General features: G+C 33.3%; 2 protein-coding genes across 2 annotated transcripts in view; one reads left to right on the top strand and one right to left on the bottom strand.

The window, feature by feature from the left end:
* LOC141691017 (uncharacterized) overlaps positions 1–5866 on the bottom strand; it is a 28567-nt gene extending 22701 nt beyond the window's left edge. Inside the window, exon 1 of the mRNA XM_074495768.1 lies at positions 5773–5866. Within this exon, the coding sequence (XP_074351869.1) occupies positions 5773–5866 (94 nt within the window). The remainder of the gene's footprint in view (positions 1–5772) is intronic.
* A 7665-nt stretch (positions 5867–13531) lies between these two features.
* LOC141691016 (protein ALUMINUM SENSITIVE 3-like) lies at positions 13532–16349 on the top strand. The gene is made up of 6 exons (XM_074495767.1): positions 13532–13643; positions 13746–13831; positions 14262–14336; positions 14589–14625; positions 14733–14911; positions 15065–16349. The coding sequence occupies exons 1-6, from the start codon at positions 13532–13534 to the stop codon at positions 15413–15415; spliced, it is 840 nt and encodes a 279-aa protein (XP_074351868.1). The 3' UTR covers positions 15416–16349.
* The last annotated feature ends 3177 nt before the right edge of the window (positions 16350–19526 follow it).

The raw sequence follows: 19526 nt of genomic DNA, 5'->3' as shown, positions 1-19526 counted from the left end.
TTCAACACGAGTAAGTCACTTTTTAATTGCAAACAAGGGGCGAGTGAACCAGTTGGCCCACATGTTCTGAAGATGATTGGTTACATTGAGTACCTTGAAACTTTGGGTTTCCCGATTGGTCCGGAAACTGGTATTGACCTAATCATGAATTCTTTGAACAACAAATTCACTCAGTTTGTTGTGAACTACAATATGAATGAATTTGACAAAACACCTACTGAATTGTTGCATATGTTGAGAACATATGAGACCAACATGAAGACAGCTGAACCTGCTCCCATACTGATGGTGGGAAATAAAGGTAAGGCCAAAGGGAAGGGCAAATGGAAGGGTAAGAAGAAGATTGGATCTGATTCTACACCCAAGCCAAAGTCAGGTCCCAAACAAGCTTTAAAGCTTAAAGGTGGTGTGGCCAAGGGTGAATGTCACTACTGTAAGAAAGATGGTCACTGGAAGAGAAACTGTCCAATTTACTTGGAGGATCTGAAGAAAAAGAAAGCAGTTCAGATTTTTGGATCAGTTATTTATGTTATAGAAGTCAATTTGTCTATTTCTACATCTTGGGTATTTGATACTGGTTGTGCTTCTCACATTTGTATAAATGTGCAGGGCCTGCAGAGAAGTAGAACTTTGGCTAAGGGAGAAGTGGACCTAAGAGTAGGCAATGGAGCAAAAGTTGCTGCTTTAGTTGTAGGGACTTATTATTTATCTATGCCCTCTGGGCTTGTTTTAGAACTAGAAGACTGTTTTTACGTGCCTGCGATTCGCAGAAATATTATTTATGTTTCTTGTTTGGACAAGAAAGGTTTTTCGTTTACAATAAAGAACAACAGTTGCTCTTTTGCTTTGAATGATTTAACCTATGGTGTTGCGCATTTATTTAATGGTTTATATATTCTTGATTTAGATAACCCTGTCTGTAATATAGAAAACAAACGACTTAAAATGAATGACTCAAATCAAACATACCTCTAGCATTGTCGTCTAGGCCACATAAATGAGAAATGCATATCCAAATTACATAAGGATGGATACTTGGATAAGTTTGATTTTGAATCATACCAAGAATGCGAATCTTGTTTGCTTGGTAAGATGACTAAAGCCCAGCTTTACTTCTCCCCCTATAGTCGTAATACTCGGCTCGTCACACGATACCAAGGCAAACCCATGGAAATACCCCTTAGATCAAAGAAAAAGACACTACGTAACTTTATTGAATTGGAGAAGACTATGACTATGTTATGGACCTCCCCTGTTCAGGGGATGGTTTAAGAGCAAGGGTTAATATTTGTTCTATTCTGTTGGTAATAATGGAACAATTTTGTCCGTAGGAACAAAGAGAAGCAGATTTATTCTATACTCGTTTCACTGGTAAGGGTCAAAGGGCCACTAAACGTCTGGAGCTAATACATAGTGATGTATGTGGCCCAATGCGTGTAATGGCTAGAGGAGGCTACTACTACTTCAAAACATTTACTGATGATTTCAGTAGATATGGATATGTATATCTTATGAAGAACAAATCCGATTCTTTTGAAAAATTTAAAGAATACAAGGTTGAAGTAGAGAAGCAAATTGGCGGAGATGCAAGTATTAAGATCTTACGATCCGATCGTGGGGGTGAATACTTAAGCACCGAATTTAGAGAGTATTTGAAAGAGTGTGGTATTGTATCACAACTCACTCAGCCAGGAACACCTCAATGGAATGGAGTTTCAGAGAGGAGAAATCGCACCTTGTTGGACATGGTGCGATCGATGATGACTCATGCAGATCTTCCAATTAGTTTCTGGGGTTACGCTCTAGAAACATCGGCTTTCACACTTAACCGTGTTCCTACTAAGAAGGTTCAAAAGACTCCATATGAGATATGGAAGGAGAAACGGTCAGGCATGAACTTTATGAAAGTTTGGGGATGTAAGGCGTTTGTGAAACGTCAAGAATCTGACAAGCTTGGACCTAAATCTGAAGAGTGCATTTTTGTAGGATACCCTAATGAAACAAAGGCGTATTATTTTTATAGTCCTTCTGAGCAGAAAGTGTTTATTGCTCGAGATGCTATCTTCATGGAAAGAGATTTTGTTTCCAAAAGAAACAGTGGGAGAACTATAGATCTCGATGAAGATAGAGAACCGCAAAATAGCATTAAACCTGAAGTGGAACAAGAGCAGAATAATGATAATGCTCAACAAACACAAGTTGTTCATAGATCTGGTAGATTTCGCCATGAGCCAGAGAGATATGGATTTCTCCAGAGAAACTCGTTGTAAAAGGTTACACCGATGCAAGTTTCCAAACAGACAGAGATGATACTGTATCACAGTCTGGTTTTGTGTTTTGTCTAAACGGAGGTGTTGTAAGCTGGAAGAGTTCAAAGCAAGAAACAGTAGCTGATTCTACAATGGAGGCTGAGTACATTGCAGCTTGTGAAGCAGCTAAGGAGGTCGTTTGGATTCGAAAGTTCATTTCTGATTTGGGAGTGGTTCCATCGATCGCAGATCCCATTGATCTATACTGTGATAATAATGGAACCATTGCACAGGCTAAAGAACCTAGATCACACTCCCGGGCTAAACATATACTCAGGAGATTTCACCTTATTCGAGAGATTAATGAAAGGGGTGATATACACATATGTAAAGTGCACATAAATGATAACATTGCAGACCCACTGACCAAAGGCTTGTCGCAGCAGAAGCACGATGGTCACACTAGTTCCATGGGTATTAGATATATGGGTGATTGGCTCTAGTGCAAGTGTGAGATTGTTAGTGTAGGTGCCCTAGAGGCAATACATTATTTTTTTTATAATTTTATGTCAGTTGATCATTCAATAAATGTATTTATTATGACCTTAATTACTGCGATATTTTGTTAGCATAATAAATGTCCTTAGAATCATGATACAAATTTTATAGTTTAAGTACATGATTTGAACTTGAGATTATATAATATATCATATTCTTAAAGGTCCCTAGTCGAGTGTTATTATATAGGACAATAATACTACATAGATAGACTAGTATGTTGTTTGACAAGATAACCACATCTCATTGGTTATAAGTATGGGGATACTAAAGTCAATACATAGGTACATGTGAGAGTACATGGTACTGGACAGACCCACAGTGAGATTCTTCATGTTTAATAAAGTCATAAGAAAGACTCACAGTGATAATGGTGTAACGATCCTTTGACTTGAAATCATTATATTTCTATACGAGGATTAATATACTTTGACTACATTAAAAGTTACTTTTGATCGGGTGATGATAAAAGTGGACATCGGGTATATCATGAGTCGTATGAGAAATATGAATGATAGATAAAGGATTTAACCCTCCTATAATTAGGAGAGATATTATTGGCCTCTTGATTGAGTGAGATTATAAAAGCATGGCCATGCTCAAATAATGATTTATTTCGATAATCTACTAATGGATCAAGTAAACCCGGATTAAATGTTGAAGAGGATGACTAAATACATGCCTCGAGTTTAATCTATAATATGTATGGTTAAAGGGATTATATTACATGAAAAATATTAATCACGAAAGGTTTTATCTAATCACGATTTAATTATTGTTTAATTGGGTAACAATGATGTATTACTAGATACCGCTCATTGTTTATAATTTGATTAGAGAATAAAATTATTGTCAATTAAATAATAGCCTATAGGGTCGCACAAATAGAGCACTTAATGGAATAGTTAATTTAAATTATAGATTTAAATTAATTGATGATTATTTGAATTTTATTATAATTAAGTAAGACTTAATTGAGATAATATAAATTCGAATTAAAAGGAATGTTTTTTCCCATAATAATTAAGTATGACTTAGTTATTAATTAAATAATAGAAATTCATTTTTATTATTTAATCCAATACCTACTAGGGTTGGGGTTTGCTATTATGGGCCTTTTTAATCAGTTATTATAAATAGATAATGATAGGTTAAAGAGGATTGTACATTTTTAAGAAAAAAACCCTAGCAGCAAAGAGAGGCAGAGGCAATTCAGATCGTCAAGAAGGAGGCTAGTACATCCATTCCGTAGTCAAGTTCGTGAGACGTTCTTGAAGGTGCGCGTGTGGATACCATAGAGGTATTTCTCCGAGAGGTAGACACAAAGCGTGATAACTAGGATCTCCGTTGAGTTCGTGAAAGTTAAGCTCTTGAAAGGTATGATTCGTTATCTCCATAATCGGCCCATAATTATACATGGATCCTGTTTTGGGTTCCAAAATTTTTGGTTTTATTTACGTTTATCCGCTGCGTTTTATGCCTTCGGAACCCAAACAAAAAACACAATCTTTTCTTGATCATCTGGAAGTGACAACACAGGTGCCGTGATCAATCTTTTCTTCAATTCCTGAACATATTTTTCACACTTCTTATTCCATATTAACTTATCATTTTTCCTGGTGAGCTTTGTCAAAGGCGTCACAATCTTTGAGAAATCTTGAACAAATCTTCGATATTATCCCGCTAATCCCAAGAAACTTCTTACCTTTGTTTGTGTTTTTGGCCTTTCCTAATTCATAACTGCTTCGATCTTTGCTGGGTCCACTTTGATCTCTTCATTACTTACTACGTGTCGTAAGAATTAAATTTCTTGTAACCAAAACTCACACTTTAAAAACTTGGCATAAAACTTCTTCTTTCATAAAATTTCAAAGATATCCTTAAATGCTCCGCATGATCTTCCGTTGACTTCGAGTAGATAAAAAATATCATAGATAAACACAATGAAAAACTTGTCCAAATATTCCTTAAATAATTTTATTCATCAAGTCCATAAATGCTGTTGGGGCATTGGTCAATCCAAAAGATATTCCTAAGAATTCATAATGACCGTACTTTTTTCTGAAAGCTGTATTTGGTATATCTTCAGGCTTGATCTTCAATTTGGTGATATCTAGACCTCAGATCAATCTTAGAAAAGTACTTGGATCCTTTTAGCTGATCAAACAAATCATCGATTCGCGGTAATGGATACTTGTTCTTGATCGTAAGCTTATTGAGTTCTTGATAGTCGATGCATAACCTCATTTTTCCGTCTTTTTTCTTAACAAATAATACCGGTGCACCCTATGTGGATACACTGGGTCGAATCACTCCTTTTTCTAATTGCTCCTGCAATTGCTTTGGTAGTTCCTTCATTTGAACTGGCGCCATATTGTACGGGGCTCTAGATACTGGTTCTGTTCCAGGTGCTAAGTCGATTGCAAACTCAATTTCTCTATCTGGAGGAAGTCCTGGTAATTCGTCTTAAAATACGTCTGGAAATTCATTTATCCCAAGAATGTCTTCCAGTTTCGCTGGATCCTGACTTTTATCTATCACATAAGCAATAAAATGCTCACATCCTTGTCATAGTAACTTCTTAGCTTGAATCATCGTCAAAAACTTCTTCTCTCTCCTCTGACCTTTAAATGTCACCACTTTCGCATCTGGCATCTTCAAGATTACTTTCTTATTACGACAGTCTATTTGAGCATCATGCTTAGATAGCCAGATCATTCCTAGAATAACATCAAACTCTCTTAACTTAAATGGTATCAATTTAGCAACAAACTCATTGCCAGAAATCTCAATCTCACAGCTCTTATACACTTACTTAACCGATACACGCTCCTGATTTGCTAATTCTCCCGCCATAATCTCACTTAACAATTCAACTTATCAACAAAATCATGAGAAATAAATGATCGAGTTGGTCCCGAATCTACTAGCACCTTATCACAAAAAGAATTCAAAGCAAGCATACCCGCCACAACATCAGTGTCCATGATAGCATCCTTCCCAGACATTGTATAAACTCTAGCTTTGGGAGGTTCATTCACTGTTGGAGGGGCTTCCATGATTCACAGTATACTATTGACTGGATTTTGTGCTTTGAAATCCCTGGCTATGTGCCCTGGCTTTCCGTACTTGAAACAGGTATACCCTATTGCTGGAGCTTTGCCTTTTTGATTCCTGGTAGGATGATCCTTGTTGACTGGCTGATTACGACACTCCCTTGAATAGTGTCCCTTCTGGTTGCATCTGTAGTAGACCAGGTTCAACTTGTTGCAAACTCCACCATGTTTCTTTCCACATACTTGAAAATCTTGTATAGTTGGCCTCTGTTGGGTTGGCCAATTCCCAGTGGCTGGGCGGTTACCTTGGCCTCTGTTTCATGTATTCTGCCTGTTGAAATTTCTTCCAGGCTAGAACTTGTCTTTCCTCTGACTGAAATTTGAAAACTTTCCTGCTTGTGACTGTATTTCACTTCCTTCAATCTTCCTTTTCTTACTTTCCTTCTCTTTCTGAGACATTTCACTTTCTGTCTCCATAATCATGGCTTTCTGCACAACTCCCACATACGTATCCAATTCAAATATGGCCACCTTCCTTCGGATTTATGGCTTAAGCCCTTGCTGAAACCTTTTCACTTTCTTCCTATCAGTGTCCACATATGATGGTAAAAACCTAGACAACTCCTCAAACTTACTTTCACAATCTGCCACTAACATATTTCCCTGTTTTAGCTCCAGAAATTTTAATTCCATTTGATCTTGAACAAACTGAGGGAAATACTTCTCTAAAAACAACTCCTTGAATCTATCTCATGCAACATCATCAGTACCTTCGAACACTTTAACAGTTTCCCACCAGTAGGTGGCTTCATTCTTGAGGTAGTAACTTGCAAACTCAGTCTTCTGCTCCTCACTCACCTTGATTAAGGCAAATGCCTTCTCTATTTCCTTCAACTAGATTCTTGCCTCAATAGGATCTACAGATCCTTTAAACTCTGGGGGATTCACCTCATGAAAGATCTTCAAGGTTTCCTGAGGATTAGTCAGCCTCTGTTGTTGTTGAGTCAGGTGAATTGTCCGTTCATCCAAGATATGAAGAATCTGGGCTAAAGTTGAGTCTATGGGACCTGGATTTGTATTATGGTCATTGTTGTCCTTGGTGTTATTGTAATTGGTTTCTTCATTGTGGTTGGTAGAACATGTGTTTCTTTTGGGAGGTATTTTCTGTAAATAATCAAACTTATTTAGCCTTTAAATTAAAACCCTTTTTATGAAAAGATTTTATAAAACATAATTATCTCTTTTTAAAAATATTTTCAATCATTGAACTAAGTAAATTGCATGCTTCTTTACAGAATGTAAACAGTTAGATGAAAAAGGGCACATGTTATAGCAAGACTTTATAACTGGTGCAATAAAATAAAACAGGTCTAGTAGATATCAAAATTTGGTAGTACAAGCGCGAAATGTTTTATTAATGGCAAAGGTATAACAGGCCTATCCATTATTCCGCAAGTCTAGTTTTTTTATATACCCACCAAAAGTCTGATAATACATATTAAACATTATTACACATCTATCAGCTGCCACATCATCTTCATCGTTTAGTTTTAGGGAAGCTCTGGTCCAAAAAGCCTCTCAAAATCATCCAATACCTCTCTAGCCCACCCCATAAGAGCATCTGGGGTTGCATACTCTAAGTAGCTCCATGAAGTCCGGCCTTAATTACTCTTCGGGTCACATAAATCTCATTTTGAAGTTCCTTCACATTCCTATCCACCTCTATAGTCCTTATAATATGATGTAGCTCCTGGATCTGTGCCATCAGGGCTTCTCGCTCCAAAAGAAGAGCCTTATACTTATAATATAAAGCAGGGTGTGGAGTAAACTGGAAAGATGCACCTGCAACTGAATGTCCGGTAGAGTTAGAATCAGCAGGTGGGGGTCCTCGAATAGGTGGTCTCACTCCAGGAGGTGGAATAGCTTGTAGAGGTGCAAACCTCGCAACATATATTATAGCTGATATCGATGAAAGAGTAGGATGTGGATCAGATGATGGTCTTCTGACTAAAGGCTCCGGGTGATCAGATGATATTGAAATAAATGAATCTATCATCGCTGCTATCTGAAAATTACGCTGCTAGATAAGAATCTCGAACTCGTCATGAATTATACTAAAACCTAATATTTAGTCATACTCAACCTTTTGACATTCTATTTATCTATTTATTTATCCTAGTCTTAACCCTCTACCCAGTCCCGACAATCTAGGCTTGTGGTAGTGACTTTAAACTTTAGCTCTGATGCCAAACCTGTAACGCCCTCCAATCCCGGGTTGGAAGTTTGGGGTCCACAATACACATACACACACCATATTTAAACCTATTTATTAATATAATAATATATATGCAATGACATCACTTACCATTTTCACAGATCCAAGCAGTTTAAAGTATGCCCACAAGCCACAACCTTATTTATATTACAAATGTTCCAAATCCCAGTTTACTTATCTTACAATAGAAGTAAACTTTATTACAAGCTATTAACATAAACTAAGCCAAATATTGTCTGCTAGCTTATTTTATTTCAACCAGGAAACCTAGCTCGCATGCTTGTTTGGGGATCCTCGCTACCACCAATTTTCTTTTTCACTAGAAAAAATATAAACAGATTTGCAAGAGTGATCTAACTAATTCAGTAAGTCACAATGACAACCCTGAGATTAAACAAATAATAATTGAAGTGATATGAGGAATCAAGTTTACTGATAAGCAATGATTAGAATTGGATATTCACTCTCATTTTAAAAACCAAGGTTAGACTGCCGATCCCTCATGCACTAACCCCGAGCAAGACTCCCAGCTATGCTCTATATACTGGATTAAAGGCACACATTGGCCTATTATTACCACGAATCTGGTCTGACCACGAATCTGGTCCCTATATAAAAAAATCCAATTCTATAATAGCAGTATAATAAGTAATAAAATTTGAAAAAGCTGAATCATAAACAACACTTATTTTGAAGCATAGGGTGATTCATAGTTCCATGAAGGTATACAAGGAATTCATTAAGGTTGGGTTTTAATTCAAGGAAAGAATAAAACGCAGAAGACCTAAGGGTCCAAGAATTACAAGAATTGGTCTTCTGTTATACAAGACATAAGGGTTAGTTTGTTAAGCAATCTAGTATCATGAATCAGTGTGTGGTAGATATGTATTTGTGGAGTAGTATCGTATAGGTGTGGTTCGTATCCAAGAATTCAACAATCAATAGTTTACAAGAAATCAGGCTGGAGGCTCAAGATCAATAAGAATTAGGGTTTAGGGTTAAGTACTTCAAAGTACTTGCAATATAGAAAAAGAATTATTTGGAATAACATAATAAAGAGAGTTCAAAGGTACTCGCAATACATTACAAGAAAGAACAGAAGCACTTGCCTTATCAACTTGCTTTTATTCTACTTGTACTTGTCTACTAGAACCTACTCACTAACCACTTGCTTTCCCTTTCTACGTCTCGTTTCCTCTGTTAAACATCGCATTAATTTATCAATACTACTTCTTATCTCGTTCTATTCATTACAAGCTTCTAACTACCCTTCGGTTCACCAAAATTCGACGTACGGATTGAAAGTTATGATTAAAATAGTCAAACAATGCACGTACAGTCATATTATAAATCAACCAGTTCACGTATAACACATAGCACGTATGATATTCGATCAAAATAATTATTCAAAGAAGATTTGGGGTTAAAATGATTTTCCTTGTATTTAATAAGAATTTTTTTCTACATTTTTCGAAATTAAAACGGGTCTCCGAATCATTTTATAATTAAAAAATAGAGTTCGAACACCAATTATGACTTTAAAATAATTTTATAATAAGTATCGAGCTTTGAAAATAAATTTAAAATAATATTTTAAAGCTCGAAACTATTTTTCAGAATTTTTAAATGAAAATAAATAATTAAATCTAATTATTAAATCAATTAAAATTAATTAATAATTGATTAAATTAATTAATCAATTAATACTAAGTTAATCAATTAATTAAAAGAATTAAAACTAATTAAAATTAATTAATAAAATAAATAAAATTTATTTTTTAATATATAAATAATTAAAACAATTTTCTTGATTTAAAATAATTAAATAGCTATTTTTCTTATTTTTAAAAAAACTAAAAATATCATTTTTAAAATAAAACAAAATAACAATCCAATTTTTGTAAAACTCTACAACTTCAATGACTAAAGTGTAAAAATAGATGTAAAATTTTGATTTAGGAAAAATTTCGATAGATATCCTTAAATGCTCTGCATGATCTTTCGTTGACTTTGAGTAGATCAAAAATATCATCGATAAATAAAATGACAAACTTGTCCAAATATTCCTTAAAAATTTTGTTCATGAAGTCCATAAATGCTGCTGGGGCATTGGTCAATCTAAAAGACATTACTAAGAATTCATAATGACCGTACCTTGTTCTGAAAGCTGTCTTTGGTATATCTTCAGGTTTGATCTTCAATTGGTGATCTCTGGACCTCAGATCAATCTTAGAAAAGTACTTGGCTCCTTTCTGCTGATCAAACAAATCATCGATTCATGGTAATGAATAATTGTTCTTGATCGTAAGCTTATTGAGTTCTCGATAGTCGATGCATAACCTCATGCTTTCGTCTTTTTCTTAACAAATAATATCGGCGCACCCCATGGGGATACACTGGGTCGAATCACTCCTTTCTCTAACAGCTCCTGTAATTGCTTTGCTAGTTCCTTCATTTCAACTAGCGCCATTTTGTACGGGGCCCTAGATACTGGTTCCGTTTCAGGTGCTAAGTCGATTGCAAAATCAATTTCTCTATTTGGAGGAAGTCCTGGTAATTTTTTTGGAAATACATCTGGAAATTTATTTACCACAAGAATGTCTTCCAGTTTTGCTGGATCCTGACTTTTATATATCATATAAGCAATAAAATGCTCACATCCTTGTCGTAGTAACTTCTTAGCTTGAATCATCGTCAAGAACTTCTTCGCTTTCCTCTGACCTTTAAACGTCACCACTTTCTCGTCTAGCGTCTTCAAGATTACTTTCTTATTACGACAGTCTATCTGAGCATCATGCTTAGATAGCCGGTCCATTTCTAGAATAACGTCAAACTTTCCTAACTTAAATGGTATCAAGTTAGTAACAAACTTATTGCTAGAAATCTCAATCTCACAGCTCTTACACACACACCATAAATGGCCTATCGCAACATCCTCATCATGGATGTTGCTTAATTATGTTACCTTAGATATGTTACTTTTAGCCTACTACAACATTGTTGTTTTGGTGTTACCTTAGTTGCAAACTTGGTGTTACCTTAGATAAAAAGTGTTAAACATTGCAACATGTATGAATAATGTTGCCTTAGATTATTAATAAACAAATATATTTTTTTTTGCAAAAGGAAGAATTAAATATTATTTTGAATTCAGAAATTTCTAAACTGTATCAAAGTAATTAATTTATTTTTCTTAAAAATAGGTGTTTTCAAAATAAGTCAATTTATTTTTTAATAGTATAAAATGATTTTATTTTATTAAATTTATGTAATATTTTTTTTACTTCAACAAAATTAAATATTAATTTTGAGTGAAAACATAAATGTATAAAATTAATAACTACATTTTAAAGTAAATAAAAACTTATTAGATAAGTGTGTTAGTACTTTTAAATATTAGTTAAGATATTTATTGATTAAATTTAAAATTTTGAAGATAAACAAATCGAATACACGTAAATATAAAATGCAGCCGATGAATTGTGAGAGAGAGATGAAATTTTAGAGCGGCAAAAAACCCGCTCGTTTTTTTGCCATGGACAGCCTTTAACCTTTTTCACTAACCTGTCTCATTATTTCAATCTCATATGTACAACTCTCTCTTTATCCCCCCTCTCTCTCTCCCCTCTCTCTCATACGCTTTTAGTTTCTTCAAATTGGGTCTTCTTCAAAATACATGTGTTCAATTTAGGTTGAATTCATTCTATTTTATTACTTAAATTGGGGCTAATTAATCTCTCCAGGGGATGTTGAGTAGGAAAAAATTGTTCTCTATTTTTCTATCTATGTTCCCCTTTATCAGATATTTTCTTTGTCTCTCTCATAATTTTCTTCAAAATAGGTTTTGAGACTTTGGTTTTATAGTTTAATTCGACTACTCAAATTTACGCTTTTAAAATCGATTTGGTTCTTCAAATTAGGGGTTTTCGATTTACTTTAATTGGATTTATTTGCTTTAATTTATTACAAGAAGACGTAGATATGGAAGAAATTGCAGAGTAGAGTCTTGAACAACTGGAAGACAAACAAAGAACGAACCACTTCCAACATTGAATGAAATAACGAGCAGCACGAGCTAGTTCGAGTGAACCCTTCGAGCAAACAGATCAGGAGTGAGCACAAACAACCTGAAATTAAGATTGTAGTGAGTTCTCTTCTCTCTCCCTCTCTCCCTCTGCGCTATTGCTTGTGCGCTTGTGTGTGTATATGTTTACAATTGCGTGTTTTTGTATTTTTTTGGATTTAATATGGACTTTGGTTCTTCAATCAGGACTTTGGTTCTTCGATAAATTTGAATTAGGGTTTTAACTATTTACATATAATTTGGGTTGTATTTTTTTCGGTATGTTTTAACTTCTTAAAATTTATTATTTTGTTACATCAGATTTTTCATTACACCTTGTAAGCTCCACGGAATGTGAAATAAGAAGAAATATCAGCTCCACTATGAAGAATATATTCGAGAGAGGCCTTTTAAGTGAAAGGTTATTAATTCTACGGTTTTCGTCTAATGTTCATTTATCTTTTAACATCTTAGAATATGAGAAAGTCATAACTTATTTTCTGGTTTGTTGTTTCCCTTTTAGAGTCGAAGAAGTTCAAATGTTAACAGAGTGTGGTTTCCGGTTCTTGGTACACTTACTGTTAATCATGTATACATTATTATACTGGAATTTATATTAGTCTGGATGTATGACAATATGACATCCTCAAATTTCTGCATAGATTTATGTTAATCTGCATGTATATATCCCTCTTCCTTATTGTAACTCTTTGTTTGCTATTTGAACCAGAAAGTCTTATGAATATGTTAAATAAAGCCCCAATTAGAATTTTGCTTTGTATCACTGTTGTGGCAATTCACTGCTATGCCTTTTGCTCCTTAAACATTAGTATCTATATAGCTGCATCTGTGAAGAGGGTTTTCATTGCATGACAGTAATCCTAGGAGGTCATCCATAGGGCCATGACTCCTTTTTGTCCTGCTCCTGGACCTGACCCTGACCCCTTTTCTTTTGTTCTGCAACTCATTCATGTTTTCACTAGATGTTTTTTTTGCAGGTTGATTTTGTTTTATAACTCGATTGTATGTGTATTTTTGCAGGTTTTGATTGTAATAAGCCCCTGTAATCGACTTTTTTGTGGTGGGAAATTGAACTGAAAATGGCACCGAGTAATTGGGAAGCTGATAAGATGTAAGTTGTGTCGGTGGTACTAAAGAATGTTACCTAATATGTTACCCTAGATATGGTACTAATGAGCAAGGAATAAAGATGGGTGATGTTTCGGGGACCTTATCTTTCATATCCCTTACTAGATGTGTTCATTTTCTAGAGGCATGCTCTATGGTTAATTGAAGTCTTTGTCTACATTGTTTTGTTTTAAGGGATTGAATGAGAACACACATTTTCTTTCTTTCGCCTGGTCAAAAAGGAGCTGTTGTCACTCTGGAGTGTGGATTGCTCATGGTTGGTATAAAAGGGTTAGATAAAATGATTTATAAAGGTAAAACCAATTTGTATTTTTTCTTTTAATTTTGTGTGTGTGCGCCCTAATTAATTGTTTCAATCGAATATTTTTTTATGACGAGTAAATTTTGATAAACAGACACAAGATTAGCTGATTATTTAAGGGTTGATGTTGTTGAAAGCCTTGTTATGATTCTCAAAGAGAGTGACAATGTTTTTATCCAGGTGCGTGGTCTTGATTTTGTTGATTATGTACAGTACAAGTGTTATTCCTTCAAATATCAGTAACCTTACCACAGTCAATGAGCTGTAAGTAGAGAGAAATCGTAAAACCTCATCAGTAAAACATTAACACATATCCATCTATGTCTTGATTTTTTCTAATTTATCACTGACAAAATGTTTGATTTATTTCACAGGCACTTGTCTAACAATATATTGACTGGCCCCTTGCCTGACCTTAGTGAAATAAGTTCTCTTATCTGTAAGTGACGAATACATCAATAATAGTATATAAGCACATTTCAACCACCACTGCTATTTGGGAGAATGATTTAGCACAAAAGTAGGTGTAAGTGTAGAAATGCAACACTTAAAAGATAGTTGGGCATACAATGTGTCAGTAATTAAGGGGTATTATTTCTTCTCATTGCAGGGATCTAAGCAACAACTCGTTTACAGCGTCCGATGTTCCTCCTTGGTTTACAACATTACAGTCTTTGACCACATTGTAAGACTCTCTATATTCTGTGTACAATTAGGTACCTAACAATGTCCTGTAATGGATACAAGAAGTTCTGAGCTTCACTCCTGTAATCCGTAGCATTTATACTATACGACAACAAATATAACTAGTGACTGGAATCAGTTACACCACTAAAAAATAACAGATTTGAAATTATTTGAACCACGACATGCTATATATTAAATTTACGGGTTATCTGTTGGATACAATTATATCTTCCTCGCAATTTTATTACAGAAAAACTACTTGGCTCTACCTCTTCCATTTTTTAATGGTTTGTAATCTTCGCTTGCTCGTAACTAGAGTTAGTTTCCTATATTAGTCAATTCAATTGCATGTATTTAGACATTTTATATAATCTGTATGTATTTAATCTGGCAGCCACTGCTGTTGTACTTGTAGCTGTTTTCTTATCATATCTTCAGAAGTCGGGGCTTGAGGCTGAAATGCTTTACTCCATTCTCAGAGCTTTTCTTCAGCTTTCTGTCATTGGCTTTGTTATTGAGTTTATTTTCACTCAAGATAACAGTGTTTGGATACTTGCGGCTTACCTTTTCATGGTAACACTTCAAATCTTTACTAAACACATCTGCGTATATTATATTATATTATATTCTACATGTACTATACGTTCCTTCTATAAATAGGATAATTAGCAGTATTTTATGTGATGTACTTTGTCTTGATGATGAGTTGCCTCTTTTTGTTGGCAGGTTGTTGTTGCTGGTTATACAGCTGGTCAGCGCGCTAAACATGTGCCAAGAGGCAAGTATGTTGCAGGAGCCTATATTCTAGTTGGAACTGCAGTTACAATGTTTCTGCTAGTTCTGCTCAAAGTTTTCCCTTTTACTCCCAGATATATCATTCCTGTTGCAGGAATGATGGTTGGTAATTCAATGACTGTCACTGGTGTTACAATGAAAAGACTCCGCGATGACATCAGGACACAGATGAGCTTGGTAAGTCTTAACATAGAGAAAATCTTTTTAAATAAGAGTCAGGGTAACAAGCCAGTTCTTGCAGTGTTGTTTCTCTACCCCTTAACGCTCAGGTTTGTTGTTTAACTAAATTTAAATGCAATGCCTTCTTTGGAAATTGTATCAACGTATTTGCATTATTGATCTGTCTTGTTCTATATTTTCTACGTACCTCAAAAATTTACTTTCTTTTGTTTTGTGATTTTAATCGTTGAAATTTAGATCCACCACTAATGTTGGTCAATTTTCCTGGACTGGAAAAAGGAAATCTTGATGATTCATTGGTGAGTTTCTGTAGTTGACAATAAACTGGATCATTTTGTTCTTGACTTGATGACTTTACAATGAAATTGCAAATTGTTATAATTTTCTGCTAAACTGGCGCAAAACATATCTTCTGCTAAACCCTTGAGAATTGCAAAGGAATTCGATAAATTAAATAGTCCAAATCAGATGAGGTATGTAAATCAATTAATTAAATTGTTCATTTACATCTCAGATTTACAACTTTTGCTTAGGAAAATTAAACTTTTGATACACTGTGTTGAATGCAGGAGTTCTAGTTATGTGCTTACATAACTTGTACTAACGTAATAACACAGATTTATCTAGTTATGTAACAATATGTAACAATGTTATTGAGTGATATGCTTTGCAGGATTTAGAATAGCAAACAGAGGTTGGCACAGGCACCATTGAAGTGGCTTTCTTATGTAAATGCCCTTGTCCAGATGTTAACAACTACATTTTCTGGACAATCAATATCCCTAGTCCCAATATACGTCAATTAGTGGAAAAGAGCCTTGGTAGACAGATAGCTAAAGATAGCTGCCGGATTAGTTAAGTTAATTGCGATTCTCGTAAATGAGACTTGTAATGTTTGTATTTAGTAGATTAAGAAGTTTGGGATCTATTAGATATAGTATATTTAATTGTACATCTGTTTTATGAAATGGTATTGTTGGATGGATCGTTGGGTTAATGAATTTGATTTTGGGATTGCATAAATATTAACAACAAATTTTCATTTTTTTATTAGCAAAGTGTTACATTAGCTTTATAAAATGTTATAGAGGTAGAAGTCATAAATAAAGGCTACGAGGTTACAAATTTAACAACACACGCCTCTAATAAAGAGTGACATACCATCCAGCTCCTAGAAAGCCAAGGCATATCATAAATTCCCATCCATTAATGTTAAGACTGCAAAACTATGACAATTAGCAGCGGTTTGGAGTAGAAAACATAAAGAGATTGAAAACATGAAAAGAACTCTCACCATATGGAGAAGGCAGATATAGCAATCATTGCATTATCCATATATCCTGCAATTTAGACTAGAACATCGTTGTACCATAACTCTAAGCTATATAGATAAAAAGAGAGAAAATATTTAGTGGATAAAGTATTAACAGTAAATGCAGGAGAATTTGTACTCGGAAACGTAAGATAATTTGAATGACAAACACAATGGACACCGCAAAATGGACACCGCGAGTTCATGACAATTCAAATTATTTCGTGTTCTCTATAAAAAAAAATAAAAACAAAAATAAATAACTACAAATCTATCGGATAAAGCCGTACAAGAAAATCAGTAGCTAGTTACGTTACAATTTACAAAATCCACACAAATATACATACAGAGAGAGGGAGAGAGGTGGGAGGAGAGAGGGAGAGAGATGGGGGAGAGAGGAGAGAGATGTGCATACCACGAAGAGAGAGAGACGCATTCCCTTGAATCCAAAAATAAGCCCTAAAGCCCTAGTTTTGAACACAAACTAAAACCCCAAATTGAAGTCGGATTGAAACCATAAATGAAATCATAACTAAAGCGCCAATAAAAGAAACATACCAATCAATCAAAAGAGGCTAAAATCAAAGTAAACATTTATGTACATATAGATTTTGCATAACCACGAGATCAGAGTGGGAGAAAGGGGGGGAAGAGAGAGAAGCAAGAAAGAGAGAATGAAAATATATTCACATCTGGGAAGCAATTAGATTGTGGTGTTTGTCAAAGCGGGAAGTTTTTTTTGGGAAAAATCAGAAAGAGCAGTCCACTTGCCGCTTCAATTTTCACCTATTTTTCCTATTTAGTACCACTTATATTTCAATAAAAATTATAGTAAAATTTAAGTAGATTATATATTGATAATTATTTTACATATATATTTATATTTGATAATTTGTGTATACGACTAAAATTAATATATCTTAAAATTTACACCATTGGATTGTTAAAAAGATTATTCAAAAAAATATATTAGGAAAATTAGATGTTACCTTTTTAATACATAAATATTTTACAAATTATTAGAAAATATATTTTTTCTATAAAAATATCAAATTGACTCTAAAAGTACGTTAGTAACTTTGAGAAATAATAATAATAATAAGATATAAATATATATATAATATCTATTAATATTGATTCATTTTTATATAATCAACTATCTATTAAAATATAAATTTTCCTTATATATATTTTGTAAAATATCATATCAAAATAATATTATTTGGTTTAAAATTTTAACAGTAAAATATTACTTTGACTATTACAACTAGCTACTGTTTAATCCTAAATTGGTATTTCGATTATTTTAAAACTATTTTCAACCATCCAGCCATATGGATGTTAATAGATATATAAGTGATATAACCAAAATTTAATATCAAAATAATTTTATTTGATTTGGCATTTTAACAATAAAACATTAGTTTGACTACACAGCTAACTAGTGTCTAATCCTAAATTGGTGTTTCAATTATTTTAAAAATATTTTCAACTATCCAAACGTATGGTTTGTTATTTTAACACTCAAGCATGAGTTTGACTAGTAAAACTAACTTGTTTTTAATAATGAATTTGTGTTTCTATTATTTTAATAATATTTTTCAACATCCAACCATATGTATGTCAATAAATATATATATTAGTGAAATAAAAAAAATTTCATATCAAAATAATTTTATTTGGTTTGCCATTTTAACAGTTAACCATCAGTTTGACGAGTATTGCAAAACAGTGTTTAATCCTGAATTTATGTTTCGATTATTTTAAAAAATAAATCAACCACCAAACCATATGGATGTCTATATATATATATATTAATGATATAACCAAAATTTCATATCAAAATAGTTTTATTTGGTTTGCCATTTGACTAGTACAACTAAGTAGTATTTCATCTTGAATTGATGTTTCGATCATTTTAAAAATATTTTTCAATGATAGGAACTTATGGATGTCAATAGATATATATAATAGTAATATAACCAAAATTTCATATCAAAATAATTTTATTTTGTTTGCCATTTTAACAGTCAAACATCAATTTGACTAGTAGAACTAACTAGTATTTAATTCTAAATCGGTGTTTCGATTACTTTAAAAATATTGTTCAACAATCACACCCTGTGGATGTCAATAGATATATATTATTAATATAACCAAAATTTCATATTGAAATAATTTTATTTGGTTTATCATTTTAACAGTCAAACATAAGTTTGACTAGTACAACTAACTAGCGTTTAATCCTGAATTGTTTTTTTTGATTATTTTAAAAATATTTTTCAATGATCCAACCCTATGGATGTCAATAAATATATATATTCATGATTTAACAAAAATTTCATACCAAAATAATTTTATTTGGTTTGCCATTATTACAGTCAAACATCAGTTTGACTAGTATAACTAACTTGTATTTTATCATGAATTGATGTTTTGATTTTTTTAGAATTATTTTGCAGCAATCCAAACATATTGATGTCAAAAGATATATATTAGTGATATAACCAAAGTTTCCTATCAAAATAATTTTATTTGGTTTTCCATTTTAATAGTCAAGCATTAGTTTGACGAGTACAAATAACTAGTGTTTAATCTTGAATTGGTGTTTTGATTTTTAAAAAAATATTTTTTTAATATTTTTTGTGTTCTTTCATTAACTATATACAACCGCTTACAATCAAATTTAATTATTTCAACCGATTTCGGTTGAAATCGTTTTTTTGTGTTTAGCTATTTTTAACCATTTTAGTAAATTCAAACAAAAAGGGGAATATATCCCGCCAAACGGGGCTAAGGAATTTTTCAAATATTAACTTACGACGGAATTGGATTTTTGTCGTAGTTTTTGTTAAAAAACATATTATTTTTAGCGGCTAATGAATGTTAGGTGGCGTTTAG

The sequence above is a fragment of the Apium graveolens genome, chromosome 10 (genome assembly GCF_009905375.1).
Source record: "Apium graveolens cultivar Ventura chromosome 10, ASM990537v1, whole genome shotgun sequence".
Lineage (NCBI taxonomy): Eukaryota > Viridiplantae > Streptophyta > Magnoliopsida > Apiales > Apiaceae > Apium > Apium graveolens.
This window is presented reverse-complemented; position numbering and strand designations above follow the sequence as displayed.

Coding starts and splice junctions, on each gene's coding strand:
- LOC141691016 (XM_074495767.1), top strand. CDS start 13,532: ATGAGAACACACATTTTCTTTCTTTCGCCTGGTCAAAAAGGAGCTGTT. Junction 14,626..14,732: donor ACCTCTTCCATTTTTTAATG/GTTTGTAATCTT, acceptor TTAATCTGGCAG/CCACTGCTGTTGTACTTGTA. Junction 14,912..15,064: donor TTGCGGCTTACCTTTTCATG/GTAACACTTCAA, acceptor TTTTGTTGGCAG/GTTGTTGTTGCTGGTTATAC.